Genomic DNA, 26,852 nt, shown 5'->3' with positions numbered 1-26,852 from the left:
CTTATTGCCCCCGCCTTTTATTTACTTCCCTCTGGTGGCTTGTTTAGGCCTTTATTAAAAAGCGGGCAGTTTCAGTGCAGTTTATAGCCGCCAGTGATCATCTTCTCGCCCCGCTGGTGACTGCCGTGGCCCGAGGAATCAGACGGGGGGGGACCGTAATACCGCAGAACCTGACATGAATTTGGCATGAAGAAATGCCAAAGCTCGCCTTTATCACCAACCTCGGATCCGGGACGTCTTTCATGGCTCTCAAACGAGCCGTCGAAACCAGGGGAATCTCGTTTCCGAATGAACTGATGGTGTCGTTGCACGCTGTTTGGGTGTTTGACTGGTGTGTTGTTTGGCCCTGTGTGCAGTGTCCAGAGAGGACTCCAGCCAGTCCCTGGCCTCCTGCCTCAACCTCCTCCCCTCCCCCATGGAGCCGTCAGGAGATCGCATCCCAGGGAAAGACTCCAGCCACAGGTGACGTTGAACTTTCAGATCATCGTGTTGAAAAACTCCTCAAGTAGCTTATTAAGTTTTTTGGCAAGTACGACGAAGATAAAGATAAAGGAGATAAAGGCAATAAAGGAAGTGGATGTTCTTTTTTTTCTCTCTCTTATGTATCTTATTGGACATTTGTGCATGTTTCTGTACTAATGATCGGAAGGTTGTCGTCGCTTCTGCAGTTCAAACTTGCTTTTTGTTGATTTTATATGATTACGTCAAAGCTTTGTGGTTTCTAAATGTCACCATTTACTTTCACTATCTGTTGCTACTTGGGGATCGTGTAGCTTCCATCAGACAGGCTGCCTTCCCAACTTCCTGAGCAAAAGACTTCATTTGCAAGGTTCCTTTGCACTCCAATCTCCCCATCCTCCACCTCAAAGTTCTCATCCAGTTGTAACACGGTGGACATAACACAGCTTGAATACATCACTTTCCAGATTTATGAAAGCAATGACCATAGTGCATTTCATACCCGTTTTTCTGATCTTCACTTCTTATCCTATGGACACCATTGGAGCAGCCTCAAGTGCCCTATATTAATAGAAGATTGATCTCACAGAAAATAACTTGTTTTGTCCTGTGTTGATATCCTCCAACAACACCGTTGGTTTTATTTTCTTCCTAAGACTGATGTTGTTTGAGTTGAACACTAGTCTGGGATGGGATCCATCCTTTCCAGAAGAAGGATGGACAGCACTGTGACCGTGCCAGGTCTGATTTTAATGAATCGGGTCCTGGCTTGATTATACGTAGTGTCTCTTGTCAAGAGTACTCTGTAGTTCTCTGAGACTCATAGTCAACTAAGTGTTTATTGATGTATGTCTGACTTGGTGTGATTTAAGCTCAGTGCTGAGGAGTTACGAGCAAACATCAGTGCGTCTGTGGGGTGGGTGGATCGCTTCAGGCGAGGCGGTGATCAAAAGTTTCGCAATGCTAACGCTCGGGAATCGCAATTTTATTTTGAAAGCGTAAAACAGTCTAAGCTCTTGTTCTGTTATATAAATCGCTTCGAACTCCACTGCTGTGGAATCTTAGGAGTTGCATTTGGACTGAGATGAAAGCCCACCGAGTGGATTAGCTATAGATTCAGAAATTAGCTATGCTGTTCTATTAGCAAGAGAGGAAACATGTGAAGAGGAAGTCTGGCTGGATGTAACTAATGAGGAGGATGGATGCTGTATGTTAAGATTTGCCCTGCAAAGTTTTTCCTTTCAACGTCCAAATGAAAGGTATCCATTACTGTAGCAGTCCGGTTTGATACGGGTTGCCAGGTCCGTGGGTGGCATTTTTGGTTGTGCATGGCTTCCAGAAATGAGTCTGAATCTTGGGACCTGTGAAGACCTCCACTGGGGGAGCTCACCGACAGGCTAGAAACTCACATCATTGGCAGAATGGATTTTCTGCATAATATGTGACCTTTAAAATTCTATCACGGCTCACCAAAAAGAAGTTTCCTGTCGACGGATGAATAACAGGATTCCCTCGGTTACATATCAGCAGGAAATCATAAATAAGCACTAATAATAGGCTGATAAGCTTACTGCGTGGACGGGTGAGGAGGGAGAGCGAGGGTGAGGAGAGGGTGGGGGGTGGGGGTGGAGGGGTGGGTTTGTCTAGTTTCTATTCTGAGAACTGCTGAGCCGAGCATTTCCCCCCCCCCACTGTAAATGCATAACATACTTTATGTCCCTCCGAGATGAGACTCGGCCCGCGACGCAGAACGACGGAGGCTAAATTAATAAATAAGTTCTCTCCCCCGACGAAAAATGAGAGCCGCCTCTCTGATCTCATCCTGCTCCCGCTTGGCCGAGGACTTAAAGGGGAACGCTTAGACTTTCCGTTTGTACGTGCGAGCGCCGCTGCCAAGGAGGGTTTCGTGTCTGATTTCATTCAGCCACTTGTTTCATTCCCGCACCGGGGAATAAAGGACAAGCGGCGCACGCATAAACCTCCTCGACGCGTTTGTCTTTGTGCCGCCACGTAATAACAAGGCTCGGCGTCACCTGTGCTGGGTGTCAGTCAATGTTTTGTGGATGCAATGTCAATTTTGAGACCTTGGTTTCGACACCGGTCCCAGAATGATACTTTTTTTTTTTTGTTGACACGATGTGTTCTAAAGGTCCAATGTGTAAAATTTGGCTTGATTTATGATTTTTTTTATATTGGTAAAAACTTAACATACAGCTCATAAATACATAAATAAAATTGTATACCCACAGTACAATAAAAGTAATTTGGTTTTCCTACCCTTAGACCAGTTCTTATGTGTATATAAGAATATACATATAGCAAGGGGGTTGCTATAGTGGTGCCATCATGCACTGCTATATTATAAAGAAGCCTGGTGTGGACAATCCAGCCGGCCTGACAGAGTGTTTTGTATTTAGGGTGAACGCTTGCGTCCTCAAATAAATCAGTCAAGAAGAAGATGGACAAGGTATCCTGGTTTGTGCTCACAGGTCGTCGTAGTTCACTGGCAAGCTTGGGAGAGGGAGGGTACGGAGTCCCTAAGAAGACTTAAGTGTATGAGCTCTGCAATCTCAAATGTATCCACTTGATGTCGCTGATTCTTCTTAAAAATCTCCAAATATTACACATTTAACCTATAAAAGCAATTTTAACAACAACAAAAAATACATTTTAATTACAACACAAAACATTTATTTTCCATTTTACTGGTGATTCAAATCAGGGTTTGCTCAAAATCAATCCTTCCTTTACCGTCGTTGGCCGCTATACACCCTTGGCACAATTGTTGCATTTTGCTTTACTTTAGACTTCTTTGGTGTGAAGCTAGTTTTCATCCTAACGTTAACAAAAGTTTGCAAGTGTCTCCAGCTAACACCTATGTGACGTGAAAGCCGATTGGCGGCGACTTTATACCTTAACACACATACGCCAAATGATGATTGGCTGACTTTTTCAACAGAATCGGAGCATTTTCATTTCTGTGCTACACATGTGTGGAAGTTCGGTCGCCAGCCTGGGTCAACCTGTAGGACCAGCAGATGATAAGTGCCTCTGCTCTTTCGGTTTGTTTTACGGCCAGTGGCGTAAGCGTCGTTCCCCCATGAATGAACCGGCTCGGATCTCCTTTGTCTGCGGAGACGTCGCAGGTCGAGCAGCGTGGGCGTGTTTTTGAAGCGGAGTTTGAACGATTAACACAACGCCGTTCATACGCTGGACCTGGCCTTCGCTTCTGACGATTTTTCCAAGAGACCGGCGTTTTTTTTTCTTTTCTTTTTTTTTTTTCCATGACACTCCTCACACCCTCTCAGTGCTTTGCTGAATAATGGAGCATTTTTCCACCATGTCTAGACGGCGTCAGTGATTCATACGAGTTGGGACTCAACCTTCTCCAAACGATGCAAGGTGTTCGTCTCAGACGGTTCATCGCTTGTTTCTCTTTAACTGACTTGTCTTTGAAAGCACTGGAGTGTCACACACACACACACACACACACACACACACACACACACACACACACACACACACACACTCATCGTTGCCCTCCAATGTATTACTCCCCTCTGTTTGCAGAGTCAAGGCTCTGTGCCGGCTGCAATTTAAGGTGCTGCTGCTGTTATCCGCCTTTTTAGAGGAAGTTGTGAGGGACTGGGTGGTACTATGAGAGGTCAGGGTCTGATCTATAAAGCCTTCTATCTTCTTTGACACAGTCCCTTCTGTATCCCCTATAATTGTGAACTTTAAGTGTCCACTTTTTGGAACATGTGGACATTGCTCATCATCGGATTTTACCTGACTGTTTACTCCTCCCGCCGCTGGGTCGGCAGGGCGCTGGCGACGTCCCTCAGAGATTTTGGTCTACGTTGAGACGAGATGGTTTCCAGTGCCGCATCCCAAAAGGAAACGAGACCTGGTGACAGCAGATGTCACTTTTGAACCCTTTTGATTAGAGCCAACAGAAGATGGAACACAGTAGCCTCAAAGAAATACTGTATGTGTTCAGCAACAATATAGAGCTACACTGAGGTTCCTAAACTGTGCTAAAAAAATGTACTGTACCCAGCAGCAGCAGCAGCAGCAGCAGCAGCAGGCGTCTGGACGGCCAGCTGGATCCCTACTTGGATGTTGCTTATGCCAAATTCAGGCCTTACCATCCAAATGTTACTTCAGGAATTGTTACTCATCACAGACTTTTGCAGTTTCTGAAACACTCGCACCAGCTCGCCTGCCACCAAACAACCTAAAACATTTAAATCACCTTCCACCTTCCTTTCTGATGCCCCGGCCTGAACTTCAGCAGGTCGTGTTGACCCTGACTGCCTGTCTGAATCTGTCAAGGGGCTGGCTGCCATGTGATTGGCTGACAAGATATTTGTTTTAACTTGCAGTTAAACATGACCCCAATAAAGCAGCCGCTAAGTGTGATATAATCGTTAAACTCCACAATTACGACTTTGTCCCGCCAGTTCTAGCAGCGCGTCTTCACCCACCGGCCCTCTGTTTTATACGGAGGCAGTGACACCAGCCAGAGGTCAAGACGTCTTATAACATTTGCTGTGCTCTCTTGTCCCCGTTGCTCAAAATGCGGTGGGTAATATTTACGCAGTGTGTCGCCAGTATTGTAACAGCGTTAAGCCCATAAATTGCCACGAGGATCTCATTTTCTCTAATATAAACATCTCAAGCACCTACACAAATAACGCAATAATAACAAACCGGGATACTGAGATTATCACCTGTGAAGGCTGAGGAATACCCTAGTTTCCCATATAAGAATGTAAACACCATATCCGGAATATGATCAAAACGGGGGTGAGACTCATAACTGGGATATGAAAGTCTTCATCGCTCGCAGCATTAATATTCCAGACGTTTCTGCTGCTCTCTTGTGGTAAGTCACACCATTGTGTGAGTGCCAACATGGGTGCAACATGCTCAACATACTGCAATAATTTTCTATTGGGCGACATCCACCCTCAGAAAGGCTCAATCCGTGTATCATTTGTTTATTCGTTTTTCAAAATAAAACCAGCTCCAAAAACGAAATAACAGCTTGTTTTTTTTTTTTTCCTATATCTGTTTCCACAACCAAAATAAAAACAATGGATAACAGATTGCATTGTTTTTCTGATTCCTGATTTTGCGCTCAATTGGAAAATGGACAAATTGTACAATTTGCATACTTCGATTTGAGGCAGGTTTTGTGACTTGGGAGTTTTCTATATTCAACAGTTGAAAATTGTTTTGGCCTAATTATTTTGTGAGCTCTTGTGTTGGCTTATCAGCTGTAATACGAACAAACCAAACATCTGATCATGTGACAAATACAAAACTACCTCAAGCTTGTCAGCAATTCAAGCAGCTGCTGCAATTCCTAATGACAAATGACACCAATTTTCTCCGCGGTCATATCTCCTGGTGTCAGCATCACCCCCTTACCTTGTCAGAAAAGCACAAACGTGTTCATTTATGTGATGCCGGCTGCTATCTCTCACATACATAACAAAAAAAAAAAAAAATCTCTCACATTAGACCTGGTAGAAAACATGCTTTTCCTCAAATTGAAGTATCCAAATTGGACAACCGCCTCTTATCCGTTTTGTCCATTTTCCAACTGAGCGCAAAATCGAGAATCGGAAAAATGTTGTTTTCATTTTGGTTGTTTAAACAGATAGTGGAAAAAAACAACTTGATTTTTCTTTTTTTTTTTTTTGCTTTGGTTTATTTGGAAAAATGAGTACGACTGGACGTATGGTACTATTGGATAAAGTAGTGATGGTTTTGGTTTTAAACTCCTCTATTGGAAAGTCTCAGGCCTCAAAGTGCTTTGTGTCATTAGCTGCGTTTCCATGACCACTAGAATTGCGTAAAACCTAAACGGTGCAATAAAAAACTGGGAATGGAAATGCCTAAAATTCGAAAAACCTCTCAAATATCACAAAAAGGTTTTTACGCTCTCATGAGGTGGTTTTTCCCAGACGTATAGATATAGAGGTATATCGCCAAAGTCTCATGGAAACACTTTTTTCGCATTTACGCGTCACTAGACGTGACCATCCGGGGGGGGGGGGGGGGGGGCGTCACGTGACCAATTCACTTCTAGTGAAAATGATGCGTTATGTTTGGACGGAGGAGGAGACAGAATATTTTTTTACATGTAATCAAAGAGAAAAATATAACAACCATTCTTGACAGCCAATAAACGTAAAAAAACCAAACAGACGTACTTCTCTTTAAAATCTGGTCCCAATTCAATGGAAACGCCTGCAAATCGCAATTGTGCTTTGTCGAAATTTTAGTAATATCGCGTTTATTTTGCGAAAAACTGTAATGGAAACGCAGCTATTGTGAAGCCACCTAGCCTCGCATCACCACCAGATCATTGTCGAGTGCTGCCACAAACCATGAGCCCGCAGGATGACGACAACACGCAGACTCACAAACCCCACAGAGGCTCTACGGCAGCCTTCACATTACTTCTTAACAGCAGGCCCACCCTCCGTCAACAAGTCGACACCCGCACGCCGGCCAGAGACAGCAGGGGTGGTCGCCGTGCCACGCTTCCAAGGGATACACCGGCTTGTTCTGCAGAGGCTCTCAGTCATGAAAGGACAACGGTGGCCCCGACAGAAACGCGCTTCCTGGGAGCCGCGCCGCCGCGTTAGCATTCCGCTCGCTCCGTGCCTTTGTTGTGACCCACTTGTACTTTCACTGCACGTTTACGTGGCAGTGGCAATAGTCTGCAAAAGTCAAGACCGTCTGACTCTGGAGTGACAACAGAGTGACAGCAGTGTCTGCCGCGGGAAGCCGCACGGCGATCTGCGCAACTCTTGCTCAGACAGAATCAAAGATCAAAGATCACGCCTAATTCCAGAATTCTTTTTTTCACTCAAAAGTAGAGTGTACGTTGAATTGTACTGAATTTTATTTTGAAAATGTAAAAGAAAATAGACAAAAGTAAAAGGTCATGCAAAAAAACCCCAAAAAAAACAGAGTTATAAAAATGACGCATCAGCAAGCATGACAATAAAAATAACTTGAGCATTTGCTTTTTCGGTGGTGTGAAGAAGAATCTTATCTCATCCCAGCCCTTCTCTGTGATACATTAAAGATGACATTTTCCTCCTTCCTTAAAGATATAAACCTCAACAGTAATTATTTCCCATAATACACTGGCCTAATTTTCCAACTCATTCCACTTCATTTTATGGGGACATTTGAGGTCGTCGCACAACTTTGTCGTGCCGCCCAGAGGATCAAGTGTCATCAGTTTCCTGCCCTCGTAGTTAATTTAATGAAGGAATCAGCGGCTCCTGCACTTGTCCAAAGGCTCCTCACGATTAACTGTTGAAAAAAAAAAAAACATTACCAGTTTTACTTCCCTGGTGGCCCACATGAGACGCCGCGGTGTAGCCACATGTCAAAAATACATTTAAAAAGCACGGGGACAGACACAGCCAAGGAAAGGCAGGTAGCTTCTCCGGCAGGAGGGCTGCTACCTGCAGAAGTTGTTTCATTTTTTCCCTTTGGCGAAGAACTTCCTGCTCCGAGGAGCCAGGCTGGCCAGTCTGCGGCGTCCAGCTGTCCCCTGGCTGCTCGTTCATCACACGGAGAAACACGGGCGACTGTGCCATGTTACTGCAGCAAACGGGGGATTTGTTGGCTGCAAAGAGCGTTAACAATCAGTGGTGGAACTTTATTTTTATAACAGTTAATTACGCAGCCTGAGTCGTGAGCGAAGAGGGGAACACATTCATTTAAATTTTCCATAATGCAGCTGCTGCACTGGAAGGTATTTTGGTAGTACGTTTTATTTGTATCCATGTAGAATAGAATAGAATTGAATTAAATGCTTTTATTTTTCCCACGTTGGGGAAATAATGACAGCAACATGTAGTGCATTAGAGAAGAAAAATTCACACAGTAAAATGAATATATTTAACTATTATATAGAGTAGGAAAGGAAGGGAAACAAAACTATCTATCTACCTATATCTATCTTTCGGGACAGTGTGTCAGACGTCACTACAGCTCGGCGTTCCACTCGATGAACTCGTAACTGCGGGCAACAGCGTTTCACCGTTGAGTTACAGCATCATTGGATTCCCTGCTCCATCGTACGGGAGATTTGGAAAATAAATAAAAAAATAAAGAAAAGTGGTCTGCGGTTGGAGAGGGTTAAAGGAGCACAGACTGTTTGCCCAGGGCTCGCTCCTCTTCCTCGCAGCCTCTCCTGCTCTTTGACTCGGGCTCGGCGTTCCCTCGAGGGGACATTGATTTGCTGGAGGCAAAACAAGGTCCCTTGTGTTCATACACATGAGAAAACACAAACACGCACGCTTTCTCACACACACATACACACACACACCTACCCACAAGTGCGCACGAGGAGACACACATGCACGCACCTGTCAGTCAGTCAGTCAGTCAGGCAGGCAGGCCGTCCAGGGAGAGTATCAGCTGCAGGATACCTCTGGCTGTCTGACAGGCTGCAGAGAACATCTGCGACACACACACACACCACACACACACACACACACACACACGCACAAACACGCGCAGCATGTGTTCATCTCATACCCCCTCGATGGATGTTAATGGCATTTCTCTCCGTCTTTACTGCTTTGTAAACATCAATAGTGACAACGACGGAGCCGAAGCTCAACAGGACGTGAGCTAAGTCTCACTTCCCGATCGTCTGAGCAGAGGAGCGCAGACGGAGAAGCTTTCCTCATTAAAGGCAAAGGGAGGAGAATTATTTTAATGAATGATTGTCCGTTTTGTTACTTTTTACGTTTTTCGACAGCAGTTCATCCGTCTTCCGATGGAGAGCTGATGAGGGCTGGTACTCAAACATGTTGTTCTTATTCAGAAAAAAATCAAAACAATGCAAATTCTATTACGCATTTGCATTTTTGAAGTTTTTTATTGCGAAATTTAGGTTTTTTGCAATTCTAGATGTACTGGAAACGCAGCTACACACACACACACACACACACGCACACACACACACAAACACAAACTTTGGCAAGAGCTTAGTGAAACATTGCGCTCCACATCAAGTTGGACTCTAATTTACCTGATTTAAAAGTGACCTAAGCGTGGACTGAGCTGTCCAGAAAGGTTCATCCTGATCTGCATCCGCACACCAGCTCACCTTCGCTGTCCGATCCACCCGGAACTCAGTTGCTTGGCTCGCTGTTCCCTCACGCTTGCTTGTCTTACATGCTGAAATGCTCTTAACAGCAGATGAAGACGTTCACTCAGGACTAGATATTGCCAAATGACCCTGCGATTCCACTACACCCCCCCCCCCCCCCCCCAAATCATTTGCTTCATTGTGTAAAAACTATCTTTGGCACGTCGAGGCCTCCTGCTGGTTGCAAAGCTCCAGATGATGTTCACTGTTTGACAGTAATACAATAATGGTGGCTCTCCCCCGCGCCTTCTGGCTGGTCAAGGGAGGGTGTGCGTGTGTGATGTGTCTTACTGTGTGTGTGTGTATGTGTTTCTTTTAAGATTATTGACTTCTCTGCCCGCTCCTCCTATATGAAAAAAACACAGAGGAAATTAAATTTTGACAGTTGGGATATAGCTTGCCTGTTTCTATGGTAACCGAAGTCTGACTGCCTGTTGAGCCTCTTTTTTTTTTTCTTTTGCTCCCCTTTTATACACGCTCCAAGTACATTTGCAGGTCATACAAAAAAAAAACAACAACAAAATTTGACACCCCACTTTTCTCTCTGGATGTTTTAAATGTGGACTCACTTAAGGAGTTTGCTTCTCCTGTTTAGATTTCCCAGATGCACGTCCAATATAGCCACGAAAACTCATTTAGCGGGCTGCCTACTCGCGCTAAAAGTTGACAAACCGCACCGGGAGCCGCGCGCCTCAAGAGGTCATAAAGTTTCCGTGTAAAGCTCACTCACAATATCTGTCAAACGCAGAACCCGGAGAGACGGAGAGTCGGAAACGTCACAAACTTCAAGCAGCGACAGCAGTTTTTTTTTGTAAGCCAACGTGCACCAGCGGTGGGTCGCGTCATGCTAAGTGCATGACGTCACCTCCCCTGGCTGCTGGTTTTGATGCAGCGCTGATGGCAGTTTGTTGGGAACCAGCGTGACGTGCGACGCGCGGTTAAAGGGAATATAGATGGAACATTGTGCCGGGCGCAACGATTTGCATCCGTGGCGTGGCGTGGTTTTTTTTTATTTATTTTTATGAATTTATTTTTTCCGAAAGCACACCCACCGAATTCACGCGCAATCCCGCTTGACTTAATTCCGTCGGTGTTAAAGTGACACGCGCGCCCATGCAAACGTCGGCTCGCGTGCGCACGGGAGCCACACTTAGAAAAAAGTGAAGCCGGCTGAGCTGCGGAGTGGAGCTGGGGAGAGATAAAACGCAATGCAGCGTGATTTATGGACACACTCTGCAACCAGCAGTGTGTCTGCGTGGGCGTGCATATGTATTCATATACTCCACTCTTCTATGCACATAAATATATCATGTCTCGAGTTTTGGATTCCAGACTCCACTATAGGCTAAACATGTAAAAAAAAACAAAACAAAAAAAAACAACCCCAAAAACCCCAACAGGCTCTCGTGATGAACACCATTGGATTTTGCTTCCAGTTTTCATTATTATCTTGTGTTTAGCAACTGTTAAGACTAATTAGTGTGTGAGTTTTTTCACCCCCTCCTCCCCCTCGCCTTAGGAGAAAACTTTCGATTTGTTATAATTACACTAAATCCAATTTTATTTTTTTGTGGAGTGGTCTGTAGCGGAGTGTTTCAGCGGCACTCACTCCGTCTTGGACTCTGCTCAGGCTATTAGACATGGTGTTGATCTCGTTAAGGACATTTGAATAACAAAGACGCCGAGGCTCTTTCAGGCATCGGCTGCTTTTTGTCCGTCTTTGTGGTGGTCTGCTGTCGGCGGTTCTGAGGTGCAGTTCTGAGGCTGCATTGTCGGAAAAAGGATGGATCTTTTTTTGGTCCTTCGCAGACTGCTCACAAATTGAATTTCTGGAAGTCATTTTTTCTTCGGGGGGGGGGGTCCGGCTTTTAGCAGCTGCCTGTTGATATTAACAACGGGACACATTATCGTGTCAGAACATGTTCATTTTTTTTTATTTTTTTTTACATAAACTTACCAGTTTGGTCATTTTGCTTTTGGATGGACTAAAATCGAAAAGATTTAAAGGAAAAAAAACAAACATGACTGAGAAAAAAAATATATATTAAGTCTGGTTACAACAAATATTTACTTACTTAAAGACAAAAGAAAATATTCATGTAACCTGACAAATGGCTGAATTTAAAAATAAGAATCATTACAGTGCCGCCAACGCCAGTACTGTTTTCACAGAAATCCTCTGTGCAAGCTAAACAAACATGATCAAAACCCAATGAGTTTGGTGCCTCGTCACTGCGCCACCAGGTGTGAGCGGCGGCATCAAAAGCCGCATTGTACCACTTGGTTCCTGATCCGTCGTGCAGCCGTTCGTCTGCCCAGCGTGCCAACAGTTTATCTCCTCAGCTTCAGTCAACAACTCGGTTCTTCACAAATGTCACTCTGCAGCATAATCATTGCTATGGAAACCACTCGGGCACACGTGCCGTTAATAATAGCCACAGTGCAGGAGAGTTATTTTAGCAGTCCTGCGACACCCCTTCGTGTAAAGTGTCCATCAAGTGGAAGCGAGGCTGTCTTTCTTCCGTCATCACCGAAGGGAGACGTGCACGGTTGTGTGACTGCGCCACTTTCATTGTCTCACTGTTTCAGGGATCTTGTGTGCTTGTTTTTTTTCTTTTCTCATCTTTAATAAATATTGCTCTTTGTCTGAGATTGATGGGAGCGGTGACAGAGGGATTCTGTGCTAGTCTGAAGTTGCCTTCAGACTACAAAGAAAAAAAGTTCTGCTTTCAGAGGAAATTCAGGATTTCGTAATTGCTCGAGCACAAAGGTGTGCCTGTGTTTTGTCTGTGCCTTAGAAAGCTGATATCTGCACCACCGCTTGTAATATTAAATCAACCCTGGCACCGGATCTTCTTTCAAACACAATCAACTTGAGATAAATCCTTCTCTCCACATTCGCCGCTGTATTTTCTTTCTTTCTTTTTTTTTTTCTCTCAGGCTGCTGCTGCTGCTGCTGCTGCTGCTGCGATATTTCATTTGCAAGTTTCCCCCAGGCCTTTGCACTTGTAACTTATTGTAGCCGAGGAGCCAGGTGAAATATAATCAGACTTGGGTTTTATTATCGCGGCGCGGAATAACCAGCGCAGAATGATCGCCTCCTCAAGTAATGGACGCAACAGATGAACATCGACGTGCGCTCCAAACCGCCGTGCCCGCCGGCGGAGGGATTAGTGAGGTTTTCTTTTTTTTCTCCCAACATGGAACCGCTTATTCGAGTTTGTAAATAAAAAATGATGTGCCGCAGTCAACCAGCGTTTACTTTTTTCACGCGCTGTCACCTCTGGCGTTCAATTCATGGTCTGGAGTCGTCATCTCCTCATTATTCGGAACTTGCTTTAATTATGGTAAAACAAACTCCAGTGTGCCGAGTACAGAAAGAAAAAAAAAAAAAAAATCCACGGCGGCTGAACTTACAGCATCATCAGCGTGCACAGCGTGAGGTTCACTGGAGATGATGCTGTGCTCCCAGTGAAATATATATATTTTTAAATAATAAGACTGACACTATGCCTGCGGGCAGTAGCTTCAAGTCTTTAATGCGGTTATAAAAAATGATTCATAAATCGCAGTGTTGACTGGTAAGATTCTCTGTTGAGGGCGGGGGAACATAATGTGACACTTGGGACCGTCATTACACATCTCCAGACAACAGAGAGGTTTTGATGGTAATTAGTGCGTTCTGACAACTCCCCGAGGTCGCCCAGTCAAAAATAAAACCTTGTTCGCTGCTTCTCAGCCTTCTTGTTTGGAAATTGTGTTCGCGATGCCGAGGTTTTGGACTCGAAAGAATGGAGTGAAGAGCGCACGTAGATGTGTTACAAGGACTGGATAGCGGAATGGTCATGTGGTGGATTTTCCAGTGGCCACTTGAGGTACTGCAAGAATTCTTACATCCTCTGAAACAACTGATCTGCCTCTGACCTGAAACACAATTCTTAATAAATCCTTCCACTTTGGATTTGAAGTTTTGAACTCTTAATCTTTTGAAAAAAAAAAACATTGTAACGGCCAGACAATAGTTCATTCCCAGGTTGACGTCACGCCGCCTTACGTGTTGCCTTGAGTTGTTCTGATTGGCTGATGTGCCCTCATGTATCACATGTGTTCCAGAGGCATCATGGGGTGTGACACTACTGAGGGTGCTCTATGCACTGCATAATGCGGAAGCAACCCCCGAAGACAGGGCTGTGTCTGAAATCACCCGCTGGTTCCCTACTTCCTCCTCCCTTTATAAAGAGTTCCATGTAGCCAACTATACAGTGCACTCATTAGTCAAAAAAAAAAAAAAAACCTCGACTCTTGGCGCCGTGGTCACATTATGACAACTTCCCGTGGACAGGTGGCGCTGATGTGCTGGACGCTAGCGGCGAGGGGGGGTTGGGCTAATCAGGAAGTTGCCGTTGCCCGTCGCCGCCCCTCTCGTCCCGCGTCTGAAGAACTCGGCGTGTGACGCGCTGCCCCGAGCGTGGCTAGCGCGCCCGCTCCTTAGTCACAGATGCATTTTATGTCAGAGATGAGTTTAATGGATGCATTAGGCATCCGGCAGCCTCAGGTGCCGAATGCAGATGAGTTTGCCGTGTGTGTCAGACGGAGGGGTAGTGGGGAGTGACAAATGAGGCCGATTATTCTCAAACAGCACGTGGAAGCGCTGGTGTCTTTGGCCCGGCATTGCGTTGTGCGAGTGCAGGCAAGCAGCGCGCACATCACACGGATTGGATTGCCCCCCCCACCCCACCCCAACCCGCCACCCATAAATACATTCCTTGTAAAAATTTAATAAGGGAAAAGTTGACTAAGGGGACTAGAGGCTTTTTTTTTCCTCGCCGCGTCTCTGCGGCTAAGTTCCCTTTATTGTCATTATTCATGGGACAGCAGAGCCGCTATATGGCTAATTGACAAGGATTTAAGCCGCCTCCCAGTGCCAAGGATAACTTTAATCAGCTAAAAACGATCAGACTAGCAGTCGCAGCTTGCTTCGTGTCGCGACGACTCAACGTTATGTGAAGTCGGACGTCTCAGTTTGCTGCTGCTGCTGCTGTTTATCTGTGTGTATATAAAAAAAAAAACGTTTATCACTTATTTGATCGGCTGCCTCCGCTCTCATAAGCGCTTTGTGCTCAGTCGTCCCCGTTCATGGGTCCTGGGACTCTCTTCAAAAAATAATGGCCCACCTCGGCACTCGCGGAAGGCTATTTTCCTGAATTAACCTTGTTTACTCCGCTCGGAAGGCCGCCCCCTTCTCCTCGGATCCGCCGCATCCATCGCTTCTCCCTCGCAGATTCCTCCTCGTTTGCTTCTTGAGGTTGCAATTCCGTCAAGTGTTTCCACACAATTTCCGTGACAATGCGCTCTGTTTATTGCTCCCGCGTACGTGCGCGCGCGTCTGAGGGGCGCGCGCAGGTGTATGGTACGTCGGAGCCAGCAGGGATGCAATAAAGCAGCGTGAGTGGAGAAATAATGAAAGTCATAAAAAGGCACATACAGTAATTGGCTTTTTTCCCCCTCTTTTTAAATTTTTTTTTTTTTTTTTTTTACCCAGGCCAGCGAAATGGATCCGTTTTAACTTTGCCGTCGAGAGACGAGGTTGAGCCGCGAGGGTGGTCGGAAGGCAGCGGAGGGAAGAAATAGATACAAGTGAAAGAGAGGAGGGAGGCGAGTGCGGGGAACCAGGTGACTGTGGCCATCAGGAGTGCAGGAGGCAGCGGTCGTGAAGTGAAAGAGTTGAAATTGGAAGAAAAAAAAAGAAAAAGGATCAAGTCAGTTGCGAGCGCAGGAAAGCAAGCAAGAAGCTAACCGGATGAAATGGCTCGCGCTCATCATAATCATTTCATTTAGCCACTATTTAATCAGTAGAAACAAATACACGCGCCTAAATGCATTAAAGGGCTAGTCTGCTCAAAATGGAAATCTCTCCCACTCGCTGCTCAGCCCCGTGTGGACGAATAACATTTTCTAATCAGCATAATGGAGGGAAGTCATTCAATCCAATACAGAAACCCATCGGAGCCCCAAAAGCAGCAAACCATAAACATTACTTGTATCCAGACTGCAGGAAGACGTTCGGGGGAGGGGGGTAATCAGCAGCGAGTTCATGTGGCGAGTTCTGATCGCCGGTAAACTGATTTGCAATGCTCACAAGAGCTCCTGCATAGAAGGCTGCATTTTGATATTCAGATTAAATCATGGCGTCAATGTTGCTTGCGTTAGTTGGAGAAAAATTGAATTTCGGGCCAATTAGATGACATCACGCAGTCCTTAAGCACAGCGGGCTTCCATTTTGGCGAATTTCTTTTCCGAGGGAATACAACCGCGGCCTCCATCGACGTGAAATTTCAATTCTGGTCGTTGGGGACACGCCGTCCTTTTAGGTGATTTGCTCCACGCCGATGAGGTAAAGCCGATTTCGCCTGAGACAATGTAATACTTTGTCCGCATGAAATCAGATCAAGACGTGATCCATTTGTCGAGCCTTCCCTGACAGCCACGTTCGGATCTACCAGCTCAGCGGCGCGGCGGCAGGCGACTGTGTGGCCGCGCCGCGCGCACGTGTGTGCGTGTGTGTGTGTGTGTGTGTGTGTGTGAACACACACGGTGTCGCAGGGGGGTTGAGGGGGAGAAAAAAAAAAGCAGCGACATGAGGTGAGTCTGTCGGGCTATCGGGCTCGTGACTGATGACCCGGCGCTGAGGATCAGCATACTGTACGTGCCTGTACGGCATCTATCATCAGTCAGCAGACGTGTCTTCATCTGCGCCACGTGCCTCCCATTGTGTGTGTGTGTGTGTGTGTGTGTGTGTGTGTGCCAGCGAGGGCGCGCGGTAGATAACCAGCGGACGACACGATCTGAAAAATGACACCGTTTTAAAAAATACAGTCTCTCACGTGCGCACGTCCAGCTCCCAGTGGCACGTTGACATTCCAACAGTCCCCCACACAAAGACTGTTATTCAAAAAGGGGATCTAGTGTTGTAGTCAAGACCGCACCAACCGACACCAAGGCCTTGTCAGGACCAGAGAGTATCGAGATCGAGACAAGACCACGACTTTATATTTCAAAGAAAAATAACAACAAAACAGAAAGAAATGACCAGTATCTTTTTTTTTAATTCAAGTTTGCTTCTAAATGGAACAGCAACATCTCTTTTCAGCAAGGTGTCTTTTCATAATTTTCTTTCACATTTTGCTGACCCTTCAATAGAGGTCTCGAAATCGGTCTTGACACCAAGACCAATCTCAAGGACTACAGCACTTAGGGGATCCCTTTGATTGTTTATCCTGCTAAAATCTTCATGCAAATTGCGTGAGAGGAGGGGATTTCCGGTATGCCAGCAACCCACACCCCCACCTCCCGACCCCTGCATGCAATTTGCATATATTTTTTTGTGTGTGTATCACAAGGTGCAGCTAAATGGTTGTGCTTAGCCATGGGCAGAACTGCTTTTTAAATATCGGCTTGGCAGTCTAAACACCTCGCAGGTTAGAACACAAGGACATCCTATTAAACTACAAATTACCTGCACACGATTAAGAATTCATCTGGCATAAGTGTGGATTTTTTTTTTCCTCTTCCTTTTTGCGACCACTTTTGGATGACATTTAAAATAAAGCCAGAGGAGAGAAATAAGTTCCCTGAAGTAAAACAACCCTCCAGCCCTCGGCCGCTCAGTATAGCGTGAATCATTTCCCTCCCAGCCTGGTGAAACCTCGCAAAAGGGCACCTGTTGTTTCTGGGGAGCCCGCTGTTGTTTGAACGGCTCCAAACATACATTCCTGCTCATCAATTTGACGTGTGCCACAGAGGTAGAATGAAAAAAAAAAAAAAAAAAAGCCGGTTTGATACACAAACAGATACACAAACAACGACAAAAAATGACGCGTATTTCATTTTGATGGAAAGAGCAAAAAGTTTGCGACACAGACAGCCGTGCACTTGACACGAGCTCTCAGGGAAAAGAGGGTCTGAACGATGATGTGTTGTCATTCATTTGGGTTTTCACAAATAAATGACTTCTGTCACGTCTTTGAAAAATTGGTTTACAACTGAAATTACCAGCCTGAGTCCTTCAACACGTAGGGAGGAAAAATAATAAAATATTGACCCGGACAAAATGGACAAGTTGTGATGATTGTGACATCCTGTGGTATTGGTAGTGGTAGATTAGCTCTGAACACTACATGAAAAAACCTTTGACCAAAAGTTGCTTTTTCAGGCTCCTCAAAATGTACGGTTGCCTTGAGAGAGTCATTGTGATGTTAGCTGGTGTTTGTTTTTGTCGGGTTTGTCTTTTTCCATATGTAGTCTGAGCCTGTCCTAAAGAAAAATGTGTCTGATTTAATGCCACTGCCGCTTCTTCCTTTCCCTCCGAGGACAAAAGGCTTCTTAATTTCTTTCCGCCCCCCCCCCGCCAATGCCGCTCAGTCGGATGAAGACGCGCTCTCTCTCTCGATGCTAAAAGCGCCGCCGCACCTATAAGTTGCTCCTGTCTCCGCCCTGTGCCCCTGCTTCGCTTGATATGCACAGGGTGAAGTCACTGCTTGTCTTTGCGCTCTGCAGACAGCGGCCTGGTATTTCCCAGCTCACCTTTAGAAAATGTCATAAAGGAGGTGAGAAACGCCGTCACCCCTTGCGCACGTCTGTCAAAATATCACAACATCCGGGAGAAAAGCGCAGCTGAAACGGGATCATTGGAGACCACCAAAAAATGTTTTCTTTGGCAACTGATACATGATTTGTCTTCTCGATTGTAAAGTTAAGGTGGTATGAAAACCACCTTCAGTTCTGAAAGAATTGACCCCCCTTAGCTGGTTCTTAGGATGGGGTGGGACGCCCTTTGACCCTTTAGGACCGTCGTTTGTTATTTGAGAACTGAAGAAGCCTTATGGACAAGAGGTGAAAGGTCTTCAAGATACCAGAAACCAGTCCAGTTGCCTCAACTCTACCTTTAAGACTACAATGACCTGCTCGACCGAGAACCTACGCAGACGATACGTAGTTCGCCCAAAGTAATGTCTACACACATCAGGAAAAGAAAAACCTGCATGAATATGTCCGTACCAAATTTATTCGGACATCACAAGATTAATACAAGTTACCTTTGGGTTCTGCAATTACAAGAGGTGGTGGCCATTGGCTTCCAGACATTTATGGGTACTGCTTGGGTAATGTTGGCCAAAGAGTCCAGTGGGATCGCCATCTGTTGGGAAAACATTGTACAGCGGGACACAGTGTTATCGTACTTTGATCAAACTCGAACGAGGTACCTATATGTATAGAAGTACTTATACACAAATTAAATATTTATGCAAGTCTTTCTTTTCCTGATGTGTACACATTATTTTGGGTGACAGTGTATACGATTGTGTAGTTTGATGGGTATATACCCAACAGAGCAGGTTGGGATGGAGCAACTATGAAAGTGATAATGGAGAAGCTGACCATTCAAACCGCAGCAGAGCCCGTTGGCAAGAGGAGCCCTCTTGCCAGTTGCGATGGGCTTCTGTCTGTTACTATTTCAAGCCATTTGGGAATCCAGCAAAAACGTCTCTGCCACCGGGAAAAAGCCTTTTGTTGCCGGTCTTTCGTCTCCTTTTATTGCAAAAGTGCCGTTCAAGTCTGATGAAACCGTCACTACTGCAACATCCACGCCGGCGATTTCATCAGCAGCAACCATTACACACAAGCCTGCCATCCCTCCTTTTACTCTGGCTTCCTTTTTTTTCTTCCACTGCAGCAGTCGCTCGCTGCCTTGGTCGCAACTGGAAGGACACTGATTGGTCCGGCAGTGCAAAGAGTGGTTGAAGACGCTTGGAGATCGTTCAGAGATGAATGGGTGAAAGTTTGAGGCTGAAAAACAGCATTGATCCAGCTGCATTTTCAAGGCTGCTCCAGAAACACCGATCAGTAGGGAAAATACAAAAACATTTAAGGCATCATTCGGATGTTTGTGTTGAAACCATGGCAACTACAACTGAAGGGGGAAATTTGTGTTGATTTTAGAAAATGTCGCGTCTTTGTTCTGCGGCGCTTTAGTGGAGTTTGTGGGTTGTTTTAGAAGCACAACAAAGACTCGGCTGCGACGTCGCTGATCCACCCCGCTGGGAGTATTTGTTCTTTGTGGTGCCAAAACAGGTGTTAGGGTGTTAGGCACACAGAGCAGAGGCGCCGTGCACCCGAAGCTTCTCCAGAGGGCCTTTTAACAGTTCCTGGAGCGTTTTCTTTTTTCTTCTTTTTTCCCCTCAGATGGGACAGTTAATTAAAACAGCAGCGCTGCGGTTGATCTCCGCCAGGCGTCTGACGGTCACGGGTGTCTAGGTTCTGCACAGGAAGAGTCGAGCATCGTGTTAGTTTGAAGACTCAATCATCACGTTTTCTGACGGTGTCCCCTCTGATTTTTAAAAATTTTTTTTTACTCTGTACTAAAACAATATTAGGTCTCAATAAATGAATAGATAAATAAACGTCAGACATGACTGACTGCTGAGCCAACGTTGAAGTACATTATGAGGGTGATAATGTTAAAATCACAGGCTCTCCTCTTTAAATGCGCCAATTCCATCGTAGATTGTCAAACGCGGCCAGTTGTGTGTGCCTTTACCTCATCTGTTTGAGTGGGAGTGCGTTACTGCCTCATGTCGTCGCATTAAGATCATCTTTAAAAAGATTTATTACAGAAATGAGGGCCTGTTAATTCCCGGCCCCTCGGGGATCCGCTGGAGCGGCGGCTCGTCGGGATTCTTGAACTCATCTTTTCTTGCCAAGAAAACGGCTATTTCCTTGATTCTTGTACTCTGTCTTCAGTCTTTCCAGTACATCTTTTTTAAACCCCCAGCGTAAATTCACACCACGACTTTGCTTTTAACCTGCGCACGTTGTTGGACACCTCCTTGCCAGGTAGGAAGCGTCGGCCGTGTTCAGCTGCAGCTGAAATCTACAATATTCTTCAGGTTGTTTCAACAGCTTTTCCCCTCGAGTGCGGGGAGAGGAGTAAAGCGTCGGCAGGCTTATTAAGTTTCCCCGTGGACTTGAACTAACACGAAGTGTCTTTATTGCTCCCTGCACCCCCTCTTGCCCTTTCACTCGGCCTCTCCTCCAGGGACCCCAGCCGTCCGACCAGCCTGCTGCCTGCTGACTGGAGCTCTGGGCTCGGTTTGGGGAGGGACGAGGAGACCTTCCCTCCGGGGCTGGAGGCCGTTCCGCTGAGACTGATGCAGCAGGACTGCACGGCCGTCAAGACCCTGCTTCTGAGGCTCAGGCGAACGCTGCAAGAGGTGAGCTGACGCTAATGGCAGCAGAGGAGTGCGGCGTGGGTGCTGAGTTTGTGCCCCCCCCCAAAAAAAAACAAACAAAAAAAAAACGTGACCTTAATTTTGCTGTTCAAGTCAGATTGATGACAGAGGAACGACCCAACAAATGAAAAGAAGAGGTAACAGCAACCAAACACTCCTCCAGTGAGGGTTTTTTTTTTTTTAATTAGCTTTAATTTACTCAACTGGAGCCTTTTAACGTTCCCCGTAGTCACTTAGTCTTCATTAATTTAATCAGATTCCACATGTGGCAACGGAAATGGGGAGGGTTGCTAATTTGAGCATTTGCTGTGGCAGTCTTCTTTTCTACACAGCCAGGCGACACTTATATCCTGCGTTCCAGAGGAGGCAGGGAAACAAGCCTGGTTGCAACCCACAGCGCTGTGGTTGAGCTGGGAAATAAAACACTGACATTTCTCAATCATTGTGCCAAGTGGACAAAGAACTGACGGAATGTTTCGCTGTAGTCGGGCTTATCTTCACTGGAGAGGCTAATCATTATAACCACAACATAATAATATCCCAAAAATTTAATTTTATAGAACATTTCCCTCCGTGAAACTTTTTTTTTTTCTCAAGGACATGATTGCAAATGTGGCTTTCATGCTTTATTTAGGGTAATTGCAATTTACCAAGTTCTCCACTCGGGGCAGATTCTCCGCCATCGCCGCGGATTCTGCAATCAACTGGCGAATGCAAATTCCAGTTTTAGTTAAAGTGTCCGCATCAAGGCGGAAAGGATAATTGGCCTCTCCAGGAAAAAAATGTATGAGACCGCGGCGCTTTAATTTCGTCACAAAGTTGTCAGATGTGAAAAACTTCAAGAGAAGTGAACCCTGGCGTGGGTGGCACTCCCGGTGTTGACAAGTCTATATAGCTAAAAAAAACAGGGAGGTGGTGTGTGTGTGTGTGTGTGTGTGTGTGTGTGTGTGTGTGTGTGTGTGTGTGTGTGTGTGTGTGTGTGTGTGTGTGTGTGTGTGTGTGTGTGTGTGTGTGTGTGGAGGAGTGGGGTGGTCGTGATACTATAAACCCTCCAAGTCGAGCTGAGAGAACATCCATTAGCATCGTCCGCCTGCTGCTTTCTTCTAATCTACATGGATGACTCACAAAACACAGCAGTAATAAACAAACATCCAAACACACACGCACACACACACACACACACACACACACACACACACACACACAAACACACACAGAAAAAAAGGATGTATGAAAGGGTGAGCGGAGCCTCTCTAACACCCCGCCATTAGCACCTCGGACCAAGATAAAAGCCTGCTGTGAATTACAGCCCCTGAAGCCATATGTATGTAAAGGCTGCCACCCCCTTTTTTCTCCACACTGTTTTTTTTTTTTTTTTTTTAATTTTTTCCTTTCTATTTTTTTTTTTTTATCCTCTCAAGATGGGCGCGCGTGAGACGCGGGACATGAAAATGATTAAATGGTAATTAGTGGAGACATAAACGAGAGCGATAATAGAGAGACGGAGGGGAGCGCCGCAGAGAGCAGGAGTATGTAGCAGCAGAACATGAATATAAAGGAGGGGGAGACTTTGCCCTCTTTGCTCGCTCTGTTGTGTCATTAACTTGCAAATTCTGTTACCTCCCGTCGGAGGGTGTTATCCATCCTCGCCGCCACGAGGAGGGTGACTCAGCACGTCTCCGCGCTTTACATATTGTTTCCTTGACCTTCTGCCATTCAAACCCAATCTTTTGCTCCCTACCTTTTTTTTTTTGGGGGGGGGGGGTTTTCTTCCAACTTGTGCCCTTTTACTTCACTCTGCCACCTTCTCGCGCCGACGCCGCAGCAGCGCAGGAAAGCAAAAACCGGCACGGGGCCGTCTGAAAAAACAGCATGGGCCGAGTGCTGGAAAGGAATGCAGAGTCTCGGTCTGCACATCAGGGGCCGTTCCTCAAGTCTTTTTCCTTTTTCCTTCAAATTGTTCAAAGTATCTTGTCAACCAAAATAATATTTTGCCAGTGTTTCCTAATAGTAACGTATCCTTTGCTGGCTGCACTGTTCAGAAAGTACATGCTAAGACATTGGCGAAACAGCTCTTTGTGATGTCACAAAGGGCACTGAGGACTCACAATTGCGTCTCCTATGTCGGTGACAACACGGCCAGCCAGGTCTGCCAAAGCGTGATTTTTAAACAAGCAAACGGCAGGAAAAAAAAGAGCAGGCTGTAAACAGAGGGCTAACAGACTCTTATTAGTTTCTTCTGTGACAAATCAAATCATCGAGGGCTGTCAGAGTCATAATTGTTTGAGACTGGATAATGGATATAATCTGGACCATTGATTCCCGATAGTCAAGTACGAATGTGCAGTCTGTCTGTATAAACCTCCTCCTGAAACGGGGCATGCGTCTCCTTTCTAATCCAAGTGCTTTCCGAACAGGTCACGTCCTGTTGAATGTCGGCTATGAGAAAGATATCCAGCCTCTGTTGCACAGATTTGATCGTCTGTTTGCACCGCTGACCAAGTATGTCTGATTTAATGAAAGAAGTCATGAAAAATGAACGTCCCAAATGAATCTTTACGCCCCTCCCCCTTAAAAATCCATCTTCAGAAGAGATAGCTCACGAAGAAAAATGTCCCTGATTTTTGTGTTTTATTAGACGCTGACAGCTGGAGCCACAAGCTGCACTTCCATTTTCCGTCCGGAGCAACTATGTCACATCTGCCTCTTTCATTTCCTATCATCTCCCTCCGAGCTGCGCGCAATAAAGGCAGAACGCTGCAGAAATAAGGACATAAACCTAAGTATGTCTCACAAAAAGATGACTGATCGGGCCAGATAAAGACACACTTTTGTAATTTCCTGTGTGTCCGCTGCATTTTACTTTTGAGAAATTTAGCATTTTGGAGGCTGTAGCGCGGACTCCGTCTTCATCCGCCCTGGATTTATTTCTCTTTTGGCCGCTCGTCCTGTCGGTTGCAGTCGAGGAACGGTTTTATTTATTTATTTATTTATTTACTTTAAATGTCACCATCCACGCACGCAGTTAACGGCACCGACGCCGCCGTCCCATTCGTCAACGTCGGCACCGGAATCCGAACAAAGACCGCTTTGCGCTGCCATTTGTCAGGGAGCCTCAGCCGCAGCGCTGTCCGGCCCAGTTAGCGTCCCCCTCCGCGGCGGCTCCCTCCATCTTGTTGATTCGCAGCGACTTGACTTGGAGAAAACACAGCTTGATCTTTCTGCCTCCACCGAATCTCTTCAGCAGCTTAGCGTCGGCGGTGACGGCTGCAGATATGATCGATAGAGCGCTGGTTTTTTGTTATTTTAAATGCTGGTTTTCCTCGCACGTCGCTCGCCGGTGCCGTTTATTTCCATGGCGACCGGCTGCTGGCTTTTGAAAAGTGTCGAGTTTGCAGCTAGTTAAGGACTCACTTTTTTCATTTCCCCCCTGGCAAACACGCTACCTGCCGCCATCGGTTAATGTTGAACATGAGAATTTCCCAGGCCTGCGGATCATTAAAAATACCTGAGCAGAGTTGGTATTTCAGACCAACCGAGCTCCAGTTTGCTGCTAATGCCAGCCGATTAAAATCCAAATGTCAGCACCAACGGTTTTCCGTCAAAGCCCCTGGAATTCTTTGATGATTTTCCTTTTTTATTTTTCTATTATTAACCTGATGTGTGAATGTGATAAAAGGTTTATACAAAAGAAAAATAATCATAAATAAATAAATAAATAAATAAAAAACCCTGAAAAACTGTTTTACTGCCCCGGGGCCATTCATCATCTCCCTTTTATTTAGTGCAGGTGAACACATCCGCAGCTTCCAGGAAGCTCTTTGTCATTCTGAAGCTTAACGGTGTTTTTTATGAACCACAGCTAATTGTGGGGACAGTTGGATGGGAACGGCCTGCGGGGCAGAGGTGACCTTAAAGAGTGCGTGCGTGCGTGGGTGCGTGCGTGCGTGCGTGCGTGCGTGTGGCTGTCTGTCCACATGGAGGAAGGCATTGATCCACAGGTGGCATATTGAGTGGCGGATGCTATGGCGTACGTGTAATTCTGATAGCTGAAGCTTTTTTTTTTTGTTAAAGGTCAGCCAGACCAATAAACCATCAAATTTGTGCCGAGCAAAGGGTTTCTGAGTTGATGCAACTCTGAGCTGCCTTCCGAAAAAATAAATAGATAAATAAATAAATAAAAAAACCCGGACAGTTGGTCAAACATACGCAAAATAATCATCTTTCCCAAAGTGTTAGCTTTCCTGTAAACTTCCGAGAGGGGGAAGCAGATGGTAAAAAAAAAAAAGACCTGATGTGGGAAGGTGTGTCGAACATGTATTTAACTCCAGGTTTGCGGCGTTGTGTGCTTAGCATGAATTATCACCTTCAGATACCAGCAGGCCTGGCTGAGGACTTTATCTCTGCCTCTTTACCATCTGCCCCGCGCTCAAGTCCTCCCAGGTGACATCCGGAGCAGCGTCTGCGCTTTTTAAGCAACCCAAGCGACAACTGACATGTTGCCTGTTGCCTTTTGAACACTGTTAAATTCATTAGGATGAAAGGCTTATTTTTCTCTGCAGTCCTGCACGTCGGCGGCCGTGCTTGCACATGTACGTTGACCCCCTTTATTCCTCTCTGTGCAGAAGTGAACGCCGCATTGATGTTAAATTGCCCTCTGCAGTGAGATCACACTTCAACACGCTCCAAGGCTTCTGCTGTCGGCAATGATTTCTGCTCGATTCCCAAAGCTGCGTTTTTCAAAGGCTGCATATTATATCTGTTTTCACAAATTTACTTTTCATCTTGGAACCTGAGTGGCGCCGCCCCGTGTGATTAATTATCCCCCCTAAAAAAAGAAGAGCTTTGGCTGCCCTCTGTGACATCACAACAGGCTCATTTCCACAGCCGTGGCACAAGCAGGACAGGCAGAGACTTTTCCCCTCTCTGGGGGGTTCAGTGGCAGGCTGCAGACGCACTGTTACAACACATTAGTGAAGCTCACTTGACACGGGGACCTTGGAGGTGACGCAGTCAGAGCGCGAGGAGGCAGTTTCTTCAGAAAAGAGATGCCGAGGTTTACTTGAGGGATTTCTTCCTGCGTGATGGTTGGGTTTACAGGAGTTCATTTGGAAAATGGTTTGTTCTATATATCGCTGAAACGCTGTTGGTTGTTGCCTGACATAACAAAAAAAACAAACAAAAAAAAACCAACCCTAAACTTAAAATAACCTCTTTATGTTCTCATGTTTTGTTGCAGAGCACGGAGACGAGCCCCGCCAGCAGCCTCCAGTCTCTACCCATAAGCCCTTGCAGCGAGAAGTCCCTCCCATGGAAGGTAGCCTCACGCCTGTTATTTTGTCGCTTTGTAAAGCTTTTTGTGTTTTGAAGAAAAATCTAACTCTGAATGACTTTGGACCAATGATAGTGCCACCTGGCAGCGACTTTGAACCCGCCAAGTCTTGCACTGAACAGTGAGGGAAGGTCTTACGATGCCGTCCTTGCTGTGGTTGGCCAGAGGTTTGTTTTTTCAGGCGCTGGTGTGGATTCACGTCGGGTCAGAAAGTGACCCAGGATGTCTTCAAATCACTGAGTGGGTGGAACGTGATGGGAGTTGTTTCATTTTCATTTCCTCGCTCCAACCGAAGCATTAACCGCTGTGGCGATGATGACAGTCGCGGTCTCGTCGCCTGACCGCACACACGCCGCCGTCCGCAGCTTTGCGTGTTTTTACACGGTGACTCATCGCTCATCCAAAAAAAAAAACCACTCAATGCAAAACATGTGGCGGGAGCCTGCTGCTCGAACGGCACGCGGAGAGGAAATGTAATTGGAATAGGACCGTGGTCAGCCTCTAATTAAAGAAAATCAAACTATGTCCTTGGCACAATAATGAACACTGGGGGGACTTTTTCACATTGTAACTCAAT

General features: G+C 45.9%; 1 protein-coding gene and 1 long non-coding RNA gene across 2 annotated transcripts in view; one reads left to right on the top strand and one right to left on the bottom strand.

Annotated features, from left to right (window-relative positions):
* Positions 1-26,852, top strand: part of ccser1 (coiled-coil serine-rich protein 1) — a 104,860-nt gene that overhangs the window by 13,844 nt on the left and 64,164 nt on the right. The window contains exons 5-7 of the mRNA XM_076014696.1: positions 357-462; positions 20,751-20,925; positions 26,183-26,260. Coding sequence (XP_075870811.1) covers positions 357-462; positions 20,751-20,925; positions 26,183-26,260 — 359 coding nt within the window. The remainder of the gene's footprint in view (positions 1-356; positions 463-20,750; positions 20,926-26,182; positions 26,261-26,852) is intronic.
* LOC142880707 (uncharacterized) lies at positions 7,326-10,482 on the bottom strand. Its single transcript, XR_012925462.1, has 4 exons — positions 10,225-10,482; positions 9,536-10,001; positions 8,865-8,958; positions 7,326-8,119 (listed from the first exon to the last, which is right to left on the bottom strand). It is a non-coding gene; the product is annotated as an uncharacterized LOC142880707 (long non-coding RNA).

Source organism: Nelusetta ayraudi, unplaced genomic scaffold (genome assembly GCF_046127955.1).
Source record: "Nelusetta ayraudi isolate G7.1 ecotype Tasmania unplaced genomic scaffold, CSIRO-AGI_Nayr_v1 ptg000170l, whole genome shotgun sequence".
Taxonomy (NCBI): Eukaryota; Metazoa; Chordata; class Actinopteri; order Tetraodontiformes; family Monacanthidae; genus Nelusetta; species Nelusetta ayraudi.
This window is presented reverse-complemented; position numbering and strand designations above follow the sequence as displayed.